Source organism: Anarhichas minor, unplaced genomic scaffold, assembly GCF_050575085.1.
Source record: "Anarhichas minor isolate MPS153535 unplaced genomic scaffold, ASM5057508v1 ptg000006l, whole genome shotgun sequence".
NCBI lineage: Eukaryota > Metazoa > Chordata > Actinopteri > Perciformes > Anarhichadidae > Anarhichas > Anarhichas minor.
The window spans coordinates 2,857,035-2,880,613 of NW_027466452.1; the positions used below are offsets into that span (position 1 = coordinate 2,857,035).

Genomic DNA, 23,579 nt, shown 5'->3' on the forward strand with positions numbered 1-23,579 from the left:
CTAACTTTATGTCAGATTTTATTTTATGATTGTCATATGGTTGCTAGCTTTGCTGCCATATCACGCTGTCATGGCAATCAGTGATTTCATCTCTGCTTTTTTCTTTCTCAATCTCTATCTGTCCTCCTTTTTCTTTCTTTCCCTCCCTCTGTTCTTTTTACCGTGTTGTGGCTTCTTTTAATTCCATTATCACCAGCCTGACGTGGGTTCAACTAAGCCAAACCCTACCAAATCCCGCCCATCCACCCTCTCCACCAATGGCGAGGCCAACTTGGCCAAACGCCCCTCCCCCACCACAGCCAATAAAAATAGCCCTGTACCCAAGGCGACCACACCCACCGCCGCCAAGCGGCCACCGACGGCAACTGGCTCCGCCAAGGTGAGTAAAAACCACACGGGTCGATATGTTTCATGTTCCCTTTTAGTGAAAGTGCGGGTTTCTCGGTCTGTGTTCTCGTCTGTCTTTGTGTTCTTGTGAAACATCACATCCAAAGTCTCACTTAGCTCAGTCCAAATGAACTGAAGTGTTAATCGAGGATACTTTGGGCGATGACTTTTGTGTTATAAAATCCCAGCATGTATCTCTGGTTTCAAATTAACCAGAGGCAATGCCGGAGGTTACGAGTGTGTTTACCCTCATCTCGTCAACTGCGCTGTCACCAAATGTTTCGGTATGTTACTTTCAAATATGTTGGTGTTTTATTCAAATAAGATGCAGTCTAGACAAACAATCTATTCAGCTTGTACTCAGTTATAGTTGTTGTCTTAGTTGTGTTCTTCTGTATGACAAGGTAGAATATCAAAATGTTTTATAAGCTATCTGTGATCCTCATAACCCCCATGTTACACAATTATTGTATATATGTGATCATGTTGATGGGCTAGAATTCTCATGTAATGCAGCCATCATATTAGTATAGCGCAGTACATAAATCAGCTGCTGGACCTGTTCCTCTAAAACTAAAGAAATCATGACTCAATAGTCAGAATACACAAGGCACAAGACTATTGTTAATTAGTGATCTGTCAGATAATCTGACCATCAGACCTCGGCGTCTGTACAGATGTTATTTCCAGAATCCTCACATCCTGTGTGCTAAAAGTTGTGTAGCACTTGATACCTCAATAATAAAATCAGGCATATTGGAGGCTAGACCTGCAGTCTACGAGAACCATCAGGAATGTAAGCTGGATGTATTCAGCCACTCTGTCTGATAAAAGTGGACCACACAACATTTATTCTGTAAACAAAACAAGACTTCACAGTGATAAATCAGAAAAAAAAAATCAAAATCTCTCCAAATGGCCGTTTTCTATAACATGTAATGTTTTTAATCCAATCAGCTCTTAGATCAGGAGAGAACCAGGGGTTTCCACAAAGGTAGGGTAAAGCGTCCTCCTGTTGAACCATTTTAAACTCTAGGACAGGAGGGCTTTAGTTCCTTTTGATTTAGACTTTTGATCTACATGTTTGTTCTTAACATTAATCTCTTGCCTACTGTGGCTTTAGAAGCTCTTATGTGACCTGTGTGACCTCTGATATGAGTGACCATGCCACTGTCCCAGATGTCTTTACTGCAGTGACTGTATTAGGGTTGGAGGATTGTTTCTATTTTCATATCGTCCAATGGTGGTTACTCAAGCTCTTCAACAGGCTTCCCGATGGCCAGGGAGCGGTGGAGCCTTGAAATGGTCCAACCTTTAAGCTTTCCTCTATATATATATATATATATATATATAATATGTTTCAAATATTTCTTTCAAAAGTATGTTTGTGCTTCACACACAGCAAAATGTTCCGTTTAACATTATTACATAATCATATCTTTGATATCCGTTACTATGAAAGATCCAAAACTAGGGCTGGAGGCTACCAAATAGTTCATTCATAATGTTGACTTTCAGATTATCTTTATTATTATTATTATTATTATTAATAATAAGAAGAACTTATAGATCCTTCTTTCTCCTCTTCGCCTTCCTGTTCTCTGCTTCTGCCATGGTTGCAAGATTGACCTCTCATAACAGCGGAAAACAGGATAACATGGCCTTCGTGCACACAGTACTCACACAGACACACGGACGGACTCTCGCTCACTAACTGTTGTGTTGTCCGTTGTGATTTCCAGACTCCTGAAAATGAGAAACGCCCACCTGTGCCAAAGGTCGCGTCCACGCCCCGCAAGAACGGCTCCTCTGCGACGCCTGCAAGTAAAACTGCTGGTACGTGCAGAGCTTCATCATCTCTATTACAGCCACAGTGTCTGACTGTGTGATATGAACGCTGTTGTCACAGACAGTATTTGCCCTCTGCTTTGGCTAGTTCATCGGGGTGAAAGTGCAAAGTGACCTCTCCAACGGGCCCTGAACTCTCTACAGCAGCTGTAAAAATGACTCACAGTGTGAACTGGCACCGCTCCAGGCAAAGGGGATAACTGAAATGCTAGCGTATGTTACGCTTTATGGGATTCTAGTGCTGGCTTTTGAAGACACCAGACTGGTATTTTTATCCGCACATCACAAGCAGTTTCTCACCTCTCCGAGAGAGGAAGCTGTGACTCAGTCAGAGCTATGCTAGTCAAACAGGCCCCCCTGCCTTTTATGCACTTCAGCTCAGCACCCTCAGGGAATGTGATTCATTCACCCGCTTTCATTTGTGCTGCATGAGTGAACTCCGTTACCTGCGTGGCCGTTGCCCCGGTGGCAGCAGTTTAGTCAGGTTCCATAATGCGTCTGCCACGTGACGGCCACGTTACCTACAGCACAACCTCATCAACATGATGGACAAGCTGTCGCTCCTTTATCGCTCAGACTGCAAGCAACACAATCTTCAAGTCAGTACAGTTGATCAGTTGACAACTACTATGTGAGCCAAAGGATTTAGTTGGGCAGGAAACCTTGACAAGGCAAGACTTTGGATTGTCAGCCATCGACACCTGCAGTGTGCATTTAAATAATCTATTAATGAAACTAAGAATACATTTATACATTTGTTACTAATGTATAGCATTCATTTGGAGTCGTGTGTTCGACCACCACAGAATAGTAGACTCTGTTTTGGTCCTTAGAAAAACATCTGGCTCTTTCGCTGCGTAATGTTCGTTTCTTCACCAGTTAATCTCGAGCTTTGTCTGTCTGCTGATAAGTGAGTAAACTGTAAGGGTGATACACCTGGTAAGTACATTTTTAGTCAACCCTGGTAGCAGTGTAGCTACGTGAGAACTACTTTAGATCCTGATATAGTAGATTGTGGAGTGTGTAGGTATTTGGTAAAGAGTGCCAGTGTCATGTGTCACTGCGCTGTGTTTCCTGCTTACAGCAAACAAGAATGACAAGACTGACAACAAGACGGGAGAGACCAAGAAACCCAAGACTACAGGTAAGAAAACCAGAAGAGATAAGAAAGAGAGTTCAGGAATACAATTTCTAAATGTCACTAGAATAAAATAAAGATTGTAGATAGAAATGTGTTCATGGTAGAGTCAAAGCTGCTTCAAGCAGCTCAAAGCTGGGCAGACAGAACCTGTGACTGTTCACACGTACGGATCCAGACCATCTTCCCCTTAAAAACACACTCTGTACAGTGTGTTGCTGAGTGCGTAACATACTTAACTTACTAGCTTATTTAACTTATTTTACAAAGTGAAATGGTTACGTACATAACCTATGTTGCATAACAAACGTAGTTTATTGATCTTTTCCTAAACCTAACCATGTAATTAGTGACCTTTTCACAGCGTGCTCCTGTCGCTGGGTCTCTCCAACAGACACATATACTGTACGTTTAGGTACGAGGACGAGTTGTTCGGATCGATTGACTGGTCCCAATGTAAAAGAGATGAAAAGAAGAAAAAAGCGTTATCTGTAGGAAAGTAAGAAAACGTCACAGAGATTCAGACGATGTGGTCTGTCTGTTCTGCAGCCAAGTCTAGTTTTATGTTGCAGCAGTCTTTAGACTACCGTTTTATCCACAATGTGTGAAGTAAAACAGGCTCCCGACAGTTGATAACAGATCAACAGCAGCCTTCCTCAAACAGCACATCAGATGACAGGCGAGCTGGCAAAAACTTAATTTGCTCAATCAGTGTCTGCCCGGCTTTATGATAAAAATAGAAATACACTTTTTGTACAAGAGATATGGCTCAAAGTGCTTTACAAAAAATATATATAATTGCCACACCTTTCAACAAGGGCAAATTCACAATAGAATGCACCATAAAAAAACTTAGAAAGAAGTAGAAGTAAAACACAAAACCATTAAGAGTAATACAAATGAAAGGATTAGTAAAGAAAATTATAATAATCAAATATTGGTTTTCAGCTGTTGATCAGAAATGTTCTCAGAGCCATTATCTTTTGGAAGGATATTCCAGCATAGCATAGCTGAAATAAGTGTGCACTGCCCATCTTCTTGTGTGTGTATCTGTGTGCATTTACAAACCCAGCAGTGGAGGATCTGAGTGCCCGTGAAGGATTATAAAACAACAATGATTCTGCAATGTAAGCCGGTCACAAACCATTAAAGCCCTTAGTTGTGTTCTCAAAGATACTGGAGCCAATGGAGTTGAGCGTCACTCGGGGTAATGTGCTCTCTCTTCCTTGTGTTGTTTGAACATCTCGCAGCACAAGTGGAGTTCTTTCAATTCGACTGTTTGACGAGACCAATAAAAAGAACACTCCAATGATCTGATCTATTTCAAACTGAAGTGTGAATGAGATTCCAGCATCTTTATAGGAACAATGTGGGATTCTTACTGCCCCATTATACAAATATCCACTTCACTGCTCATTGATGTGTTGCATTGCATTAAAGCATATGTTGATCAATACTAAGACCACAGGCTCCTCTTCTCTTCCTGCAGCCCGTCCTCGCCCGGCCTCCACCATCACTCCTGCCGCCTCCACTAATGGCGAAGCCTCTCACCGCCGCCGCGTCATCACTAAGCCCCCCGTGCCCAAGCAGACCCCGATGGAGAAGAAGCCGCCGGTGCCCCGTGCTCCTCGAACCCCCCGACCCATCAACGCTCCCACACCCGACCTGAAGAACGTCCGCTCCAAGATCGGGTCAATCGACAACATCAAGTACCAGCCCGGTGGAGGAAAGGTAGGAAAAAAGCAGATGTACACAAGAAGAGTTAATGAATAGTAAACAGGGAAGAAACGGTCACGGTTCCTGAGTAAATGTCTTGTATCAGGTTGGTTTGTACGTCTGAGCTGTACATCATAAGACCATGTTTTACTCTGGGACTCAGTCGGCCCGAGAGACGTTTAATGTCGAATCTCAACTCCTATTAGGAATATTAGCCTGCTAGTTCGCTAAGAAGTATTGCTGCTGCCCCTTCACCTTTAATAATGTCACTATTTAATAATTAGAACATTATGTGACAAAATTATCATAAATTCTGTTTAATGACAAGCAACTATGTTGCGTGACTGTGTACAACCACATTTAAATGAATGAACACAGACACATCTGAGTGGGAATATGGAAGATTTAAAATGACTGAATTAAAACAAACCAAAGACAGAAAAACACTTATGGTTAAATGTATTTCCTGTATGCATTTACTGTGTTCTAGTTCAGGGGTTCTTAACCTTTTTGACCTCGGGGCCCAACTTTTCAAGTACAAAGTGTCCCGGGGCCCATTCAAATATTAACACTATTAGTTTAACTAATTGATCTCACTCTTGGTTTGATTTGTATTCAATAACTATATTGTTACCTGTTCAACTCCACCCCTATTTTGGAGCAAAACCGCCTAAAATGACATACCCAAATTAAAATGGCTGTAGCTTCTGAACCACTCTGACTATATGCATCAAAAGTGTCAGAAAACCTGTAGGTCATACAGAAACAGAGCAGTGGGCCTTTGGAGTCAGTAAGATTTTTGTCCGCATAAAATAAAAAAGTATATTTCAGTATAAATAACTGCCTGTGGCTGTATCTGTACAGGTAAAGGACAGTATAGGGCTGTAACTACACTATCAGTGAACAACTGCCTCAAATTTGAAGAAGGTTGGACAAAGTATGACCATTCTACAGTGTTTCTTCCATGAAGAGATCCAGGCGGAGCTCTAAAAGGATATTTGAAGACCCAAATGGACACATGGTAACCAAATGATATTCTGACACACTAAAGGTGTTTCTCCCTTTATATTTTGATATTATATTATTTTCCTTTTATTTTTAGCCTTTGCAAATTGCAAAAACTATGTATATATCGTCGAAGACATGGTGTGTGAGTAGCGGACTTGTTGTGCGTAATGGCTGCGACCGAGCGCACGATCGAGTATGCGGGTAGCTCAGTTACACAAGGTTATACGTTGGTTGACGGCTTATAGAAGTGGGAGATAAGGTTTGTACTAACTAGCGTTTTCTGAAGCCACTAGCTCCATGGTAACATCCGCTAGCACATTGTCGGGTCTGTAATGTGTCTTTTTCCGTCGAAATGCCGCAAGATCCGACTTGCAGCGGTTATGGCGAATTTGGACAGTGTGTGTTTGGGCTCCTTTTGTGAAAAATCCATAAGAAATGAAAGAAAATCGATGATTTCTTTGCAAAGATAAGGATTTTGGGCATGCTGGGATACCTAACACAGCCATGTTTTGTGACGTAGTTTGCGCAAGCAAGCCGTAGGAACGGAAGGGGAGGGGATCGAGGACGCCGGTGTCCTCGCGGAGTTGAACAGGCAAAACCCTTGTCAAATAAATGAGATGATACAATGTGATGATCACAAAGACATTTATTTATCATGTGTATGTAAACCTGCATACACAACAAGAAGCCCAACAGGCTTTCCCACGAGCGTTGGATGTTTCGTCGCTAGGTGTCGCTTTATTTTTGAAGGCTTCAGTGCTTCGTTTGATAGCATTAGCCCACATTCCACACACTGAGCCCTCGGCTCAGCCTCGTTGCCTCCGTTCACAAAGCCGTACTTAAGAAAGTCAGGATTGTACTTGCGCACACATTTGGACTTTTGGGGGGGTATGGCACCACTATTTTTTCATTTTTTCTTTTTAAAAACGTATCCATAACTTTCGCTACAGGCTAGCGGCTAGCTGAGTGTCTTCTTCTGCTTATTAGAGCTTGTTAAACAACTGACTGACGCATTACCGCCACCAGGTAATGCTATAAAGCTATATTGTAACTGAGCGTCTCATGGATAACAGTAATATCTCTGGTGTCTTCAATTGATAACCTATGCGGTCCCGCGGCCCACAGCTGCAAAACTGAAAGTTTTTTGTGGCCCTCTAGGTGGCCCCATGGTTAAGAATCACTGTTCTAGTTAAAGGGATACTTTGCATTTTTGTAAAGTATTACTACAGTAGATGGACTTTGTAGAAACAGACAGGAGCACCAGCACGGGAGCAAAGAGATGTACTGCTGTGGACACCTAAAATAATCAATAACAGTTTAAGTGTACGCTGTATTTAGAATATTTTCACCTCTTTGACTTGCTGTCAGCCATTTTACCTCACAGAACACTAAAGCTGCTGGTCTACCGCTGCCTCCATCTGTTAGTTTCTATTCACCAAATCACACAAGGATGTATTCTAAATATATTAGACACGATCGCACTGGGCCAGTTAAAGTGAGATCAGTGCAGAGAAGGAGCCGCAGTTGCCTCCCCTAATTGTCTCTGTGAAATTGGCCTGACCTCGTGTTTTCCTTCACTCAACAGGGAAATCTTGTCTCTGGTTGTCGGCATCAAACTGTAATATATTTGTGGGCACCGTTCACTCTATTTCAGGCAGGTGTGCTGTGTTTTGCAGGAACAGGTCCGTCCCTTGTTGTACCTTCCCCTTCAAACGCAGGCTCCCACTCTTTTTGTCAGTTTTGTCAGAGCAAAGTCACTTTCACACACACACAAAACGCGTCGCCGCCATGCATCACAATCAGTGGCGCTGACTCACTCAGTCTCTCCAGTGAGACTAATATTGGTTTGTCTGATATGTATTTTAATATGTCCCATTCAACAGGAGCTTAGTGGTCTGACAACCTTTTCATCCCCAGTAATGAAATCATTTGTCTGGTGTTGTTTTCTGCTCGTGTAATTATTCTGACTCTCTTTTGTTTGTGCTGAATATTTGAGGCTAGCTCACAAACTGTATCGTGTAATTCATTGTCACGTTCACTGCCACTGGCCGTTATCCACTTGAAAGAGAGCATCTGATTGGCAGCTCTACACATACTTGTATGTGTATGTATTTTCCTCCCATTTGATTGGCCCATAATTACTACTTACGTGTAATTGGTGGTAGTAATGATTCATACACCCACACATTTAGCCAAGTGAATTTGATCTTTTTGATCCATGCTGTTATTCTCCATACAATCACGTGCCTCCCTTTTGATTGGCCGTAATGATTAATCTGATTGATCCAGCTGCTAACCCGTCAGTTCCCGTGTCCGCGCCCCTCCACCTGCTCTCCCACTGCTTTGTGTTTTGGCGTGTGGTTGCTTGGAGGTTATATTGACCAGGTGTTGTTGTCTTTTCCAGGTCTCCTCCACCCCGAACAACAAGGCATCAGACCCCGCCACCCCCGCCGCCAAGGCCAGAGTGAGTCCCTACCATCTGCACCCTCACAACTCTCACACACACACACACACACTCACCACATGCACCATCCACACCCTCGCTGATTATACCTGTTAATGCCACATGAAGAGCTAAGTAAATATCAGTTGTTTCATTTTGAACATTATTACCAAACAAAAGCTTTCTTAAAAGCGGCATCACTGTTCATATGACTTGACCAAATACAATCTAAATCTAAAAGTCTTTGGTCCACAAAGGTGTTTGTGGGTATTATTCTGTGTAACCTTAGTTTAAAGGGACAGTGTGTAGGATTTAGTGGCATCTAGTGGTGAGGCTGCAGACTGCAACCAACTGAATACACCTGCGCTCACTCCTCCCTTTCCAAGTGTGTCGGAGAACTACCATGAAAGGTTATGAATATTATATTCCATTTCTGCTAATAGATTCCCCAAAATCCTACACACTGATCCTTTAATACATTCATGAACAAAAGCAAGAAAACACAAACATGTCTTCTAGCAAGAGACTGTGCTCTTACCTTGTGATAAAACATTAAAATGTTCTTACAAATCTGTTTCATGTGAGGAGAAAATAAAGATTCAAAGTAACCAAACCGTGCCAGTAATACTGTCAGCTAATATTAGCTGAACATGGCACTTTAATACCAACGATATATGCATGTTCCTGGTTTTTTACAAGCCCCTTAAAATCTATTTGTCGTACAGTCAGTGTCTATCTTGAACATTAAAACCATATCAAATGAAATGAGTTTGATAGCAGCAGTGTCATGAGGCGTAGGTAATTGGTTCTGGCAGCTCCTAATACCATTCTGCTTTTATTGCACCTTATGGCACCCAGAGACACTCACCTACACAGAGACACCGTCCCATCATACATTAGAAGCTTTTTTGCGGATGGGATGCCAGTGAGGGATCATTAACCTTGTCAAAAACAAGTTGTTGCTTCCATAAACTCTGATGCGGCTTTGCAGCTTAGCCCTACCGCTCCTCTTGTACTTGTAAAGTGTCTCTTTTTCCACAGCAGATTTCGGTATCATAGAGACTCAATCAGAACTCAACGACTTCTTTTCATTCACACTTTCATTTCAATTTATATACGTTAAATACATTTGTCTAACTTCCCCAGTATCGTCATTTATACATCCCTATATTTCAACACTTTCCAAAGGACACCCCAGCGGGGAATGATGACCCATTTTACTAAATGAAACTGATTGAAGCAGCAGCTGTGAGAAGATAAGGTAGAACTTTATGTCAATCCCCAGGGAAAGTGCAGCAGTTGCAGAAGAAGTCCAAGTATAAAGTGCGAGTATGAAATAAATCCAGAATATATACAATGCCAAAAAATATGGGTAACAGGGATGGGGAGTATGTATGTATGTATAATATCAAATCTGAAGAACAGGTAAGTGTGTAGGGTTCAGAATGTCCCTGATTATGTCCATGATATTGCACATTACGTCCCGTAAACCTGCTGTAATGATTGTAACCAGAGAGAAAGAGAGTCCCAGCTGAAACGTCTCTCTGCATGAGGCAGATGAGTTTGACTGGATTTCCTGTGGCGGTAACAGTTTAGGCTGAAGGTGCGTGAGCAGCACATGAAGTGGAGACCTTTGTGACTCTCGTGGAGAGGGTGAGAGTCACTGTCCATGATGCACAGCATCCTCCTCTCTAACACTGAAGAACCCAGCTCCACTCCCTGGACAGAGCCAGCCTTCCTGATTAGCTTGTTGGTTCTGTTAGAGAGTAGCACTGGCTACCACAGACTGGTAGAACGTCCTCAGCATGGTGTTGCAGAAAGTGTTGCAAAAAGTAGCTTGGTGCCCAGGTGAACTCCCAGGTACTTGTAGTCCTGCACAGTGTCTACATCTGTCCCCCCGGATGGAAATCTGCCTGCTGAAGTGAACCACCAACTCTTCCGTCTTGCCAGTGTGACGCTGCAGGAGGTTCAGCTCACACCGCTTAACAAAGGAGTCCGCTGCTCCCCTGTCCTCTGCCTCCTCCCCTTCACCGATGCAGCCCACAATTGCAGAGTCATGGGAGAAACTTCTGCAGGTTTCAAGGCTTGGATTTGTATCTGGAGTGTTCGAGGTGTAGAGGGTGAACAGACATGTTGACAAACCGTGTTGCTCACCACAGTGTCAGCCGTGCAGTCTAAACTAAATGCTAGCCCTAATGATGTCACTGTAAAACACACAAATGACTTCTACATGCCTTTTGCACCAGTCTAAATGCTCGTGCACGCGCCACTACAAACCCCCACAATTTAAGCTCGGGTTGGTTATCTTGAAATACTTGCAAGAGTACACTAGATTTTTTAAATTATCCAAAAGAAAAACACAACCCAGTGTTGCCAAGTCTTTTCTAGTCCCTTCAGGCCTCCAATGACCAACATGAATGTAAAAAGCAAACATGGTTATTGTTAGTACTCACAGCTTTCAAGATAGCAGCTTGTGGAAGACTCTGGTGACGAGCAATGAGTGCATTGGCAGAATGTAGGAAGGTAGACAGGCAGGTAGCCCGTCCAATCACTTCATTCAGGCTGAACGAAATGATTGGACTTATTACAGACAATCAAAGATACCAGATATCTTTCTTTTTTTGTCAGAGCATTTGACTTACTGACTGCTGTCAGGAAATAAAGAGAATTACGACAAAAACTGTTTTTGAAGATTACCAACCCTAGCTTTGAGTCATGAATGATGTCATACATTTGAAATATCATTGTTTACAGTCTAACTGGCTGTGTGTAGCTACGTAGATTGCTGGTCTGTGCATCCATGAAGCCGAGCACTTTTTCTCTCAACTGCGTCCAAGACCAACCAATGACAAAGGAAGCTGCCAGTTGCAGATTTGTCCACTGCACCCACTGCACAGGACGACCCATCACTGGTTGCAGACGATGTGCATGAGGAGTGCACAAAGCACATAGGCACAGAAGGTATCCTGAGAAGGACCTTATGAGTGAACTGGCCGGGTGTAGTCATCAGACGTGTGACACTCTATGAAATATGGTCACCTCTCCCTGGTTTACTTTCACTTCGTTCTGTTTCTTCACTTGCACAATAATAATATGGGGAAACATGTTCAGCATGCTGCTGCGTCCCATTTTTGCATTAGCAACATTCCTCACTAAAATTGAGGAGACATTATAAACAAGAACCTAGGAGCTACAGGTGTGTGTGTGTGTGTGTGTGTGTGTGTGTGTGTGTGTGTGTGTGTGTGTGTGTGTGTGTGTGTGTGTGTGTGTGTGTGTGTGTGTGTGTGTGTGTGTGTGTGTGTGTGTGTGTGTGTGTGCGCAATCATGCGTTAAGCGCACGTGTGCTAACTGCTCAGTGAGTCATCCTTTGCTGGAGCCACCTGCGTCATCATGCCATTTTCATCCTGGAGAAAGAGACTGAGACGGAGAGAATGGAGGAAGGCGTCTATAGTCTGCAGGGGTTTTTACGATACAACCACCGAGGCAAAGAAACCAATACCACAACACAATGGGGAGAGCTTATGTTGGTGTGGGAGAGGGGTGGGGCGAGTCCCTCTCAGTGGTAGAACAATACAAACAACTGACCATTGCATAAATGTGAGCTTATTTGATTCAAGCAATACATCAAGTTCCTGAGAAAATGAGCCATTCAAATAGCCATTGGGGAGGAGAATATAGGGACTAACATGTCCCTGGTAGGTTAATAGTTTCAATCCTGCATGCCGACTCCTCATTGTCAGTAATGTTGAGTGTCAGTAAGCAACTATCATTATGTCAAAAGTGAGATCATGAATGATGCGTATAAAAGATGATAGTGGGGTGTCGTAGTCGTTTACTCCTTTTGTTGCGACTGAATCCAAAATTATTCTCAAGTGGGATGCACCAAACTCCAAACCTCTTAACCTCTTGACTTTCACAGATCTTATGGTTTACTGTTTTTACACTCTAGTTTGGGCTGAAAATAGCATCAAATCAAGGAAAGTAGCTGTCAGCCTCAACGTGATCTCACCCTGTTATGAGATAGAATATTAAATATTATCATATTTTGCTGCTTGGGCAGAAGCACTCGCATGTCACTTTAACGACAGCATAGTATCTTGATACTGAAGGTTTGTGCGTTGTAAAGCATTCGCAGTTAACATTGCAACGTATGTTTAACACTGTGAAACGGTTGTGGTTAACGTTGTAACGCGTGGTTAATTGTGAAACGGTAGTTACGTTGTAGTTACTTAACAGCTCGGTGCGTCTCGTACTGTTCTGAAGGGTATAGCTTGTGTGTCGGTAACACTTTCTGATTCACGCTTCAGATCTCTTGTTGTGAAAACAGACACCAATCCACATTTATCTCAAGTGCATCGGCACTGCTGAACTGCAAATCATCTTCATCCTACTGGCCACTTGATTTGTATTTATAAATATTAATGGTGTCCCTTTGAAACCTGAGATGCTGATTAATTTATATTGTGTTGTGTTTATACTTTTCTTGGATTTTCTGGCTCTTTTTGGTGTCGTTGTGATGCAACCCTTGCTGCAAAATCATTTACCCTGCTTTTAGATGTAAAGTTGAAAATCTAAGTATCAACAACATGGCGTTCAACACATCCCACATGAGCTATTTTGGTCATCACATAATACTTTGGTTAACCAATGGGTTGAACTCTCTAAATCCCTATGTATCGCTTTAAGGAAATCCAGACAATCCTGGCCAACCCATCCATGCAACATGTAGTTTGTGCTTAAGTCATTCTTCATGGCAGATCAACAGGCTGATGGGTATTACGTAGAAGCAACATCTTTTGTCTTCCACAGTATTAGTCGCTTGCAGTCGCTTCTCTGCTTAGAACGGCATGCATTAACACAAAATCACTGACTGTCCCGTGTAATATTCTGTTGCATGTGCTCCGTCTCCCCTTCCACTGTCTGTCCTGTGCTCAGTTTCTGTTACTGATCATGGAAGCATCTGTTGTCATTCAGTCAGTAACCTCCATCTTTTGATACGTCAGCATTGATTTTTGGTAGGAATTCACAAACCTTTCCTTTAAGAATCCGTCCCATCAGCTGCACCCTGTATTTCAACCCGTGATGTCCTTGCATTAGGTCCCTACACCATTTCTACAGTGCCATGTGCTGATAAATTTATCACATGCAGATAATCACCAAACTGGTGTGTAGGAGGGATCCTTTGATTTGAATGACAGAACCTCTTCCATACTTACAGAGCAAGGCCACTCTGTATCCTGTTAACTTATGCTGCCAGCTGATCTGCTCTTCTCTGCTGCTCTTGTCTGTCTGCCTTTCATGCCCTTTCTTTCTCTTTCTTTCTTTCTTTCTTTCTTTCTTTCTTTCTTTCTTTCTCTCCCTTCTACCTCCTCACTTTCCTGCTTGTGTGTGTGTCTGCCTGCCTGTCTTTAGGTTCAGATAGTGCACAAAAAGCTGGACTTCAGCCATATCACGTCTCGCTGTGGCTCCAAGGACAATATCAAACATGTCCCTGGAGGTGGCAAAGTAAGTACTGCTAGAGCTGGAGGGAGACTCTGGTGAGGGTGGATGCGCATCATATTACGAGCTTATAGACCCTCAATTGCTCAAAAATTGTGATCAATTGAGGATGTACTTTTTTGATCCCAGCCACTAAAAAAGGAATTTCTATGTAATGTTGGTTCACCATGGCTGGAAGCATGTTGTATCTCTTACACCCGATTGGGCTGTATTTACCCAGAAGCATCATTTTCAAAGCAACTAAGAATGATTGCACTATAATCAGCGCATTTATGGCTCCTCTCTGTTTGCATTTTGGATTGATTTCACTCAAATGGACCTGACCACAGGTCTCTCTGCCCACCCTTCCAGATGTTGCTCCCATCTGCTCCAAACACCTGCTGCACTATCATAGTCCGTCTCTGGGCTGCCCTCACAACCACCACTTTGCTGTCTCTCATAAACCAAATGCAAAAGGGTATACAGGAATCGGCTCATAGTGTCCAAGAATGTGACATCAAATACAACTAGAGGCCGGACCGATGTCACAATAATAGCAACTGTTAACAGTTTTAAAGCTGCAGTTGGTAACTTTAATGAAAATAACTTTTCATCATAATTGCTCAAACTGTCACTATATACTGACAGTAGTACACAACATAGATAATCTGTGAAAAAATCAGGTTCCTCTGCCTCCTCTTTGTGCTTCTAATGGCATTTACAAGATTCCACTGCCCGAAGGAAAACAACCATCAGAGCCCAGGAGTCTCTAACGCAGCTGTTTCGTCCCTTTCCTCATGATCACCAATGCCTCTCAACCCTTTGTACTATTATGCCATGTTCACACCAAACGCGCCATTCGCGCCGCGTTCACTCGCCTGGGACCATTTGTGGTCATTCGCGTAACGCTCCGGAGAGGGGGCGTGGCTTATCGCCCTGGAAGCCGTTCAACTGTCCGCCATTTATTTCCGCCATCAACCATGGAAAAAATAACCTATTTCTGCTTAGTACATGTTGTGGAAGTCCCAGAACTAAACGCCGTCTTGTCTGGGTTCATAACTATTTTATCGACCTGTATTCACTGTGTCTAGCAAGCCACACGTCTGCTGTTTACTACAGCTGTATGAACACAAAACAAACTGATTTTGCTGTAGTTTAACTGCTATAAACCAATAAAAGGGATGCCGAAATAACTACGTAATGATGCCGATTTGTAAAAAGTCTGAATTCATGTTTTGTTAGTTCTCTCTGCAAATACTTGTTTTCTTAATGGAGCTCAGATCGATCGGTGCTAGGCTAAGCTAACATTGTAGCAGCTCCATCAACACTCAAAATAACGTCATCTCGGCGTAAATACGGCAGTGTCTTTTTTTTGTACCATATGGTTTACACACACATTTATACACACAGTTTGGTCCGGTCTCTACTAATATGAGGAATCGTAGAGCTCTGGGTGGACACAGACGGCTACAGTATTTATTTCAACAATGGCAGGACGTCAGTGGTGACAGGAGGAGTGTCTCAACGCTGATAGGCTTCACGCGATTTTTCCGCTGAAGTTGAAATATTTCTGTGCCTTAAACTGTGCATAGACTTTGTATAATCTACTCACGCGAATAATTCGCGCCGCGTTTGGTGTGAACGCACCTTTATTGTTATGCAGATGTTCATTTTAATCTTTACTTTGTCTTGCCCATTTTTGTCTAATTTTTTAATTTACACAAGGTATGTTTTGGTGTATTGTATTGTTGTTTACATATACATGTAAAAACAACACATGCGCAACACATGTAAAAGTAAATATTAAAGGGGAACACCACCTAAATGAAGAATTCCAAAAAGGATATATCAATATTTGTGAATATGAGCTACTCTCTCTGCAAGCCAGAAACCAGAGAAGGAAGTCTCGAACGTGTGATAACATCCAGTATGAAGTGGAGCTGCTCCATAGACAATGAATAGGAGACTGATTGTCTTTCCTTTGTTAACACTCAAATGAGCGTAACTCTTTTCTCCTGATCTCAGTTGTGAAACAGAAAATGTAGCCATATACAACATTCCCCTGGATGCTCTGTGTCATCCATAACATCTTTCCCAATATAGTATCTATGAAGTAGTTCCTAATTTGGGTTTAAACCCTCTAGTATTGGATTTGGGAGATAATTGTTAATGTCAACTAATATTTTTGGACTGTCTTGGACCATAGGAATAACAGGAAGGAATTTTGCAAATGGGTGCAGTTCCCCTTTAAGAGAGTATTCAAGCGACCTGCTGAAAGTGGATTAACATACACACAAACTTTATATATTTGCTCCATACATGTATGTGATAAAAACCTTCTTTTTCCTAAAGTGTGTTCCACATAAAGCCAGCAAATACAAACACAATACACAATCCTGTAAGATAGTAATATCACAGTACAAAACAAACTCATGGAATGTACTGCAGTAGGCTTAATACATATACATTTTCACCAATATTAAAATGTTCTATATTCACTGAAGTCATGGGTGTGTTTCTCAGTCTGAAATGACATCATGAATATTTAGATTAGCTGTTAAGAATTCAAATATTGGTGTTGTATTATAAAATCAGGTGATTAATGTTAGAACCTGTCAAGCAGCCTGTAATGAGGGAGCGCTCTAATGTCAATCAGAAAGCAATCATGGTTTGTTTGCTAACACAATTTCAACAGCTCTGAGGGTCACAGTTAGCCGACTGCCTGTCCGTCCTCACACACATGTATATTTGATTGATCTCATCACACGCTGTCAGACAGGCCACCGCCTCCTAAGATCCATCAGCTGCCTGTGATACTGAACACACACACTCATGATGGGGCGACGGTCTCATAACTGGCTTCTTGCTTCCTCCAATTAAAGCCTGTGTTGATTCACAAGCATAGACGGAGCGTCGTTTACCAGCCTGACAACACATAACAGCACAGGTCAAAGTATGCAGCAAGGGCAGGTAGTGCAGCATCTGCTGTGTTGTGTCCCCCACATACACCACCGTATGTACAGATTGCATTCTCTACTACTGCACCAGGTCCATGTTAATGACTGTGATTTCCTAAAGTGGACAGAGTAGACGCTGAAGTGTAGCTGAATTGCATTGCACTGGATGTGGCCTCTTTGTGAGTTTTGTATAAAGCGGCTACATCGTGATTTCCCCCCCCCCTCCAGGTGCAGATCCAGTACAAGAAGGTTGATTTAAGCAAGGTGACGTCCAAATGTGGCTCAAAGGACAACATCAAACATAAGCCAGGTCGGACTTATTACTTCTATTCTCCTCTATTTCATGGTTCTATTTCAGCTCTCATACTAACCTTCTTCTTTTGTATTTCTTTTTTTAATCTCAGGTGGAGGTGATGTGAAGATTGAGTCCCATAAGCTAAACATTAAAGCTAAGTCTAAGATTGGATCCATGGACAACGTGGGGCCAGGCAACGAGCAGACCAACGGACACAAGGTCAAACTCTCACAGTCACTCATTCTATCAGTTACCTTCTCTGGCTCTGCTGACTCACGGTGCATTTACTGGTCGACGCCACAAGATGGTGTGGTAGCATGAGATACTACACTATAAATAAAAGTGTGTGTGTGTGTGTGTGTGTGTGTGTGTGTGTGTGTGTGTGTGTGTGTGTGTGTGTGTGTGTGTGTGTGTGTGTGTGTGTGTGTGTGTGTGTGTGTGTGTGTGTGTGTGTGTGTGTGTGTGTGTGTGTGTGTGTGTGTGTGTGTGTGTGTGTGTGTGTGTGTGTGTGTGTGTGTGTGTGTGTGTGTGTGTCCACAGGAGGAGAAAGCAGAGGAGAAGACATCTTCACCCCAGAGTGGTGCTCCGACAACAGGACTGGCGGGTGTTGCTAAGGCAACAGCACCAGGAGGTGTTGGCAAGGAGAATGGGGTGAAGGAGGCCACACCCACTCCTTTCGGGGGAGACGGACTGAGGGAGCATAGCATAGACAAACACATCACTGAGACAAGTGGGTGTAAACACACACACACTATCATAGATAGATATAAACTTTATTCATCCTCAGGGGGAAATTAGTTTGTATAAAGTTTCATATCTAAAAACATTGAAGTGCACGTCTGTGATTGTAGCCAACTGAGTCTGACTGGCTCTGATTGGACAATCGCTGTTTAGGGGTTTAGCAAATACAGATACACGTGACGATAGGGATTGTGCGTGCATGCATGTGTATACCTGATCTCCGCTACGTGTCTGATGGAGAGTGGTGGTAAAAATAGCAGACACTTTGCTACTAAATGGAAAGACCTACAGACTGAAGATTAGCCGGTCTTAGTGGATAAAGTCATCTCTGGCACTGCAGCCGGCCTCCAGACTCCCTGAGTTCAGAGGGACGACAGACGATGTGGTTTCCAAACTTGGTCTAATTGATGGATGGCTGTAGTGCTAATACAATTAAAACAGGAATGGTTTATAATTTGGTCTATAATTCAGATGAACCTGGGTGCAGACTGTAGCAGCCTGTCAGTTAAAGTAACACACCATCTGGCTGGTAGAATTGAGACTCAGAAAGTTTCCTCCCTCGTCTCAGTATCACTTTTCTCTCCTTCTCTTAACTTTTTTTCGTTTTCCTTTCTCGTTTCTCAATCCAATTTCTTCCCCCCAACAGATTGAGTCCCAGTGACCAGTAGATTTTGGCGGGACACGCATGGCGCTCGTCGACCGACCAACCAACCTACCACGGCGCAGTCACTTACCTTTGGCCCCGCCCTTCATCTCGCCCACCGCAGCACCGAACTGACCGATCGCCTCTCTGTGTTTCTCTGGGGGTTTCGCCTGCCGGCTTCCTGCTACCAACCCCTGACCTTTGACCTCTCAACGGTTGACCTTTGGCCCCGCCTACCACAGAGAAGAGCACTTCCTGTTTGTCTGTGTTTCTTGGGGTTCCGCCAGCTTCTCGGCTGATAAAATTCCCTTGTAAGCACTGATTTAGAGGACTTAAACCCCAAATTTAACACCCCCACAATAAACCCACTATTGTAGTCAATGCTAACGGAAGTATATTGAACATAGCCAGTCTTAGAATATTTCCACCTATGAGTCTTATACTGTTTTAACACTCTGAGGCTGATCTATGGTCCCTCCTACAGGCCTTCAAAATTCAAAACCACTTTGATCTTCAAACCTTGTTAGCAGACCTTGCTAGCGCCCCACCTCCATTCTTAGTCCATGTCCACTTAGCCCCTGACCACACTAACCAGCTGAAGGCCTGGCAAGTCTGCTTTAAATCTACACATCTACAGTATCTACAGCAATGCACGTTGTCAAGTCAAACATTATCTCCCAATACATCTCTTACATCATTGCACCAGTTTGTCTCACCCAGATGTATGACAACAATGCTTCTTTATCTTCAGCAGTAGCAGCGATCAGCGCAGAGGACCGGGGCTTATGTGGAGTAGAGAGGATACTATTGGAGACGTTTGGAAACGGATCTGAAGGTGGAGTTCCAAATCAGTGCAGAAAGTCGGAGTTTAGGATGTCAGACGATTCCTGTTTTAGGTTTCAAGAAAAGATGCATTCAATGACAGTACAGTACAGAAATGTAGAGGCTATAACAAAGCAGACGGCTTTTGCCACAATTGGAAACATCATTTAATGATGTGATTAGTGCACGAGAATCATCAAGAGGCGAAAAGTGATGGGGCTGCTCTTACCTTGGCTCAAGAAGAATTTGGCTCTGAACACAGGTATTTGATCTTGAAGTGGAATGAGTTGGGATCACAGTATTTAACCTTGAAGGGTCTGATCTTGAAAAGGACTACTCAACCCTTTAGAGTAAGTGTTAAATCTTGGAGTTCAACTGCTAGCTGCTGCACCTTTTAGTCAACATGAATGAGTCAATACACAGAATACTGAATGTTACTGCGGACAACGTGACCCATCATGTCACACAGGCTGCTGGGTAAAGGCCCGGTCACGCCAACACATCAAATGGCGGGATTTGATCAATTTGTGACAATGGAATCGGCATGATCTGCGATTTAGCTCACGCGGTGCAAGTAAAACCGTGCAAAATTCCGTCCTGGTCACGTGGTCGTAGCATAAGTCCACAAACTACTGTGGGTGTTACAGAAAAACAGACCAAAAATAAAGCACCGTTTCATGTGTAAGACTTACAAACCCCTTAACCTTTATTCATAAAAAAGCTCATACACTCTTATGTCCGACCATTTGCGTGGCATAAAGTTTGGGGGCACTTAACCTTTTAGTCTTCTCAATAAGACTATTTCTGAGGGGTTGAACCCAAACCTCCCATGTATCCTTCCGTCCCACAGTAGACTCCTGTGAGCGGCCCCAGCAGTCCCCCTGAGATGTGTGCAGCATTCACAGTTCACATATGGCTATCAGAGACAGACAGACAGACAGACAGTGCCCTCTTTCTCTTGCTCATGTGGTACTTCCTGGTCATGTGGTACACCCCTGGTGGAGAGGGGGTGGGGCTACAGAGCCACACCCTCTTTTGAGTCCTCCCACTAGCCGGTGCGTCTTAGAATCCTCTCTGTGAGACCCAAACACACACACCGACACACAAGCACAGATATATACAGGAAAGCACACACATGCTTGTTGGTGTGCATGCCCACGCACACACACATACACACACACACACACACACACACACACACAAACAAACAGAAATCAGCACATGTGCACACACGTTATAATACACACAAAAAAAGCACCCTGAAATAAAAAACGGCACGCTGTCCATAGAAGCATTTCTCTGTTAATGGAAGCAACTCTTTATCGTGTTTTTGGTGGTCTATGCTGATATCGTTACATTAATGATGATCTGTGTCGGTGTGCCGTCCCTCCCGTGGTCATTGTCTGACATCATCATCATCATGTGCTTGCCTCACCCCGCCTCCTTCTCGTCCGCTTCCTCGTCTCGTGGTTCACTCCGACTCTCTGACAGCAATACAGTGATCTTAGTCGGAACGCCTCCTGTTACACACGGCACACACCCACACACACACACACACACACACACGACAGAGACAGAGACAGAGGACGACCACCGAAGTTGAAGGGTGTGAAGGGAGTTCACTTGCAGGACGGAGTGTCAATTAAAGGGGAATAATGTTACATTCATGGCAAGTCTGAAGTTGGCATTTTCTTTGCAACCTTTTAGTGTCTAATTAATTCACCAGAGACTGTCTAGTAGATCGAACCATCTCCAGTACCAAGCCACTTGAGGTCAGGTTTCAAGTCTCTAGCGTATGTTTTACTCATTAGTGTGTAAATAGATTGAAGTAAATAGCTTTTTAAATGCATTTTAATTAAACATTTTTTCCAGCATTTTCTAGTTTTTTGTTTTCTATAGGATAACACTGGATGTAAAAAAAAATCCTAAAATTCTCAAAGGTAAAAAAAAATTCTCTATCAATTATAAATAGTTTTACTACACTGGACAGGAGGGACTGCCCAGCTCCAAAATGCCATGAATGCAGCAGTATTTCAGCAACAGCAGAACCAAGAAGGAGCTGCGGAGACTGCAGCAGGGACCGTGCAGTGGTGTTGGAAGATGTCTATCTAGCGAACACATCTGGACTTGTAAAATAGAGTATAGCAGCGAATCATTTCAATTTAACAGTAGATAATACATTTGCCTGAAGTCATAGGGGATTCGTTTTTCTCTTTTTCCACAATTGTTAAATGTCTTAAATGATCTTGTGTGGAGAAGAAATTTAACTTTTTTTTTTTGCCTGTTTGTATTGTTATAGGAAATCACTTAAATTCAGTGCAATGCATTTTATGGAAACACCACTGTGATGTGACTTTGATTTACAGACCAGAAGCGTTGCGTCATGTGTCACGGCAGATAAAAAGGAGTGTAAGCGGCTGATGCTCACCGAGAGGTGCCCGTTCTACTGGCTGTAAGTCTATGCATGGTTCTGAGGACTGGTCTCTGTAACTATGTAACTGAGACGTGTTGGTGGGGCGCTGCCGCAGTTCTCAGATGTGTGAAGTGTTACTACTGCATCCATCCTGTAGAGAGCGCTGCTCAGCCTCTAGAACACTGATAGTCTGGCTCTGAGACTTAAAGGCCGACTGAGAAACCTTACATCACCATTAGAGAAGCTTCAGGCCAGCTTCACGCTGTTCTCATTGATGATCTATATTATTGTATCTGGAATCACTTAATAACTCCAAAATCCTATTCATTATGTACAGTTCCCCTTAAAAAGTCTTGTGCACTTTGAACACAGTCTTGTTCATTTCTTGATGCACTGAAGTGATATAAAAGTTGCTTTGCTGTTTATTGCTCAAACATCGTCAGCAGTGTACTGTACATGTGTGCTTCTGGGAGCAAAGCAGTCTGTAAAGTTATGATAATCAAAGAGCAAGTGATCAAATAGTGAACAACAGAGAATAGGCAACTTAAAACACCGTTAAAGCATATTTAATAGTTCCTGTTCCCTCCAAATGGTCATGCCCATGAGTTGCCTGAAAGTACATAAACATGTGAAAGCGATCATGTGAATCTGTCTTCGGAATAGAAGAACAAAAGGGATGAAAGCGCTTTGACAGGTGTAGACAAGAGGAACAAGTTGTAGTCTTAATGTGTGTTAGAGTTTGTTGCCGTATGACGGGATGACCTGATGTTGTGCATGTTGAACGGCACATCGGTGCCCCCTTCGTCTGGGTCGGCTCAGTGGATTATAGTGGGACATTGGTCATCGATGGATTAACAATTAACTCTCCAGTCTGCCCTCATGTTGTTCCTGTCAACATTCACTGGTTATTACTTTCTGACCGAGCTACAAGTTGATAGTCAGCTAAAGGATGTTTTGAGAGGACTAGCATCAAAGACACCTCTTGCAGATCCTTTTGTCGTTGATTGAATCTTATTCCTTTGGTATACAGCAGGTAAACGGTGCTAAATTCAAAATTTAGAGCATTAAAATAGCAAAAACCTTGGTATATGTAAAGATATAGTGGAGTAATGTCTACCTGGGCAGAGACTGAAGTCACTTTTGTTCCAGTCAGCGTCCCACTGGCTAGCTAACGGCCGCCACTCTGAACTGCACTCATGAACCCACAAGGGTTGGGCCCGTTATGGCACGAAAATAAAGACATCAATCAATCAATCTAATGCTTTTAAAGAAAAGCATCCAAAACCTTGAGATTCGTCCCTCGACCTGAAAAACAGGTGAGATGAAAAAGCTGCCCTTCAAATTAGATTTAAAAAAGATTTAAAGCATTGTTAGATTAGTTCACACAGGAAGTGAGTGACAGCTACTATTGATAGTAGAGAGTGATACAGACTGCTACATGCTATACATTCTTTTAATCCAGTTAAGGGTCAAATTTTCTTTGTAATTCAGTGGGATTAAAATGAAAGCATAGTAGATTAACGGGGTTATCTGTGCCTTTCTAAATTACACGGACAGGAAATGAGATGGTGCTGACGTAACAAAGGTCAACATCTTAAACCGCTGGACGCAGGGCGATAGATGACAGCGAATCATCAGAAGATTTATTGTGACTTGACATGAGCATCAGGTCGATTTGGGCTGAAAGCGG

General features: G+C 42.9%; 1 protein-coding gene across 1 annotated transcript in view; it reads left to right on the forward strand.

The window, feature by feature from the left end:
• Positions 1–18,662, forward strand: part of LOC142934076 (uncharacterized) — an 85,145-nt gene extending 66,483 nt beyond the window's left edge. The window contains exons 7-16 of the mRNA XM_076078466.1: positions 197–379; positions 2,130–2,223; positions 3,320–3,379; positions 4,863–5,104; positions 8,502–8,561; positions 13,953–14,045; positions 17,204–17,285; positions 17,380–17,489; positions 17,811–18,000; positions 18,658–18,662. Of these exons, the coding sequence (XP_075934581.1) occupies positions 197–379; positions 2,130–2,223; positions 3,320–3,379; positions 4,863–5,104; positions 8,502–8,561; positions 13,953–14,045; positions 17,204–17,285; positions 17,380–17,489; positions 17,811–18,000; positions 18,658–18,662 (1,119 nt within the window). The remainder of the gene's footprint in view (positions 1–196; positions 380–2,129; positions 2,224–3,319; positions 3,380–4,862; positions 5,105–8,501; positions 8,562–13,952; positions 14,046–17,203; positions 17,286–17,379; positions 17,490–17,810; positions 18,001–18,657) is intronic.
• Positions 18,663–23,579: the final 4,917 nt, after the last annotated feature.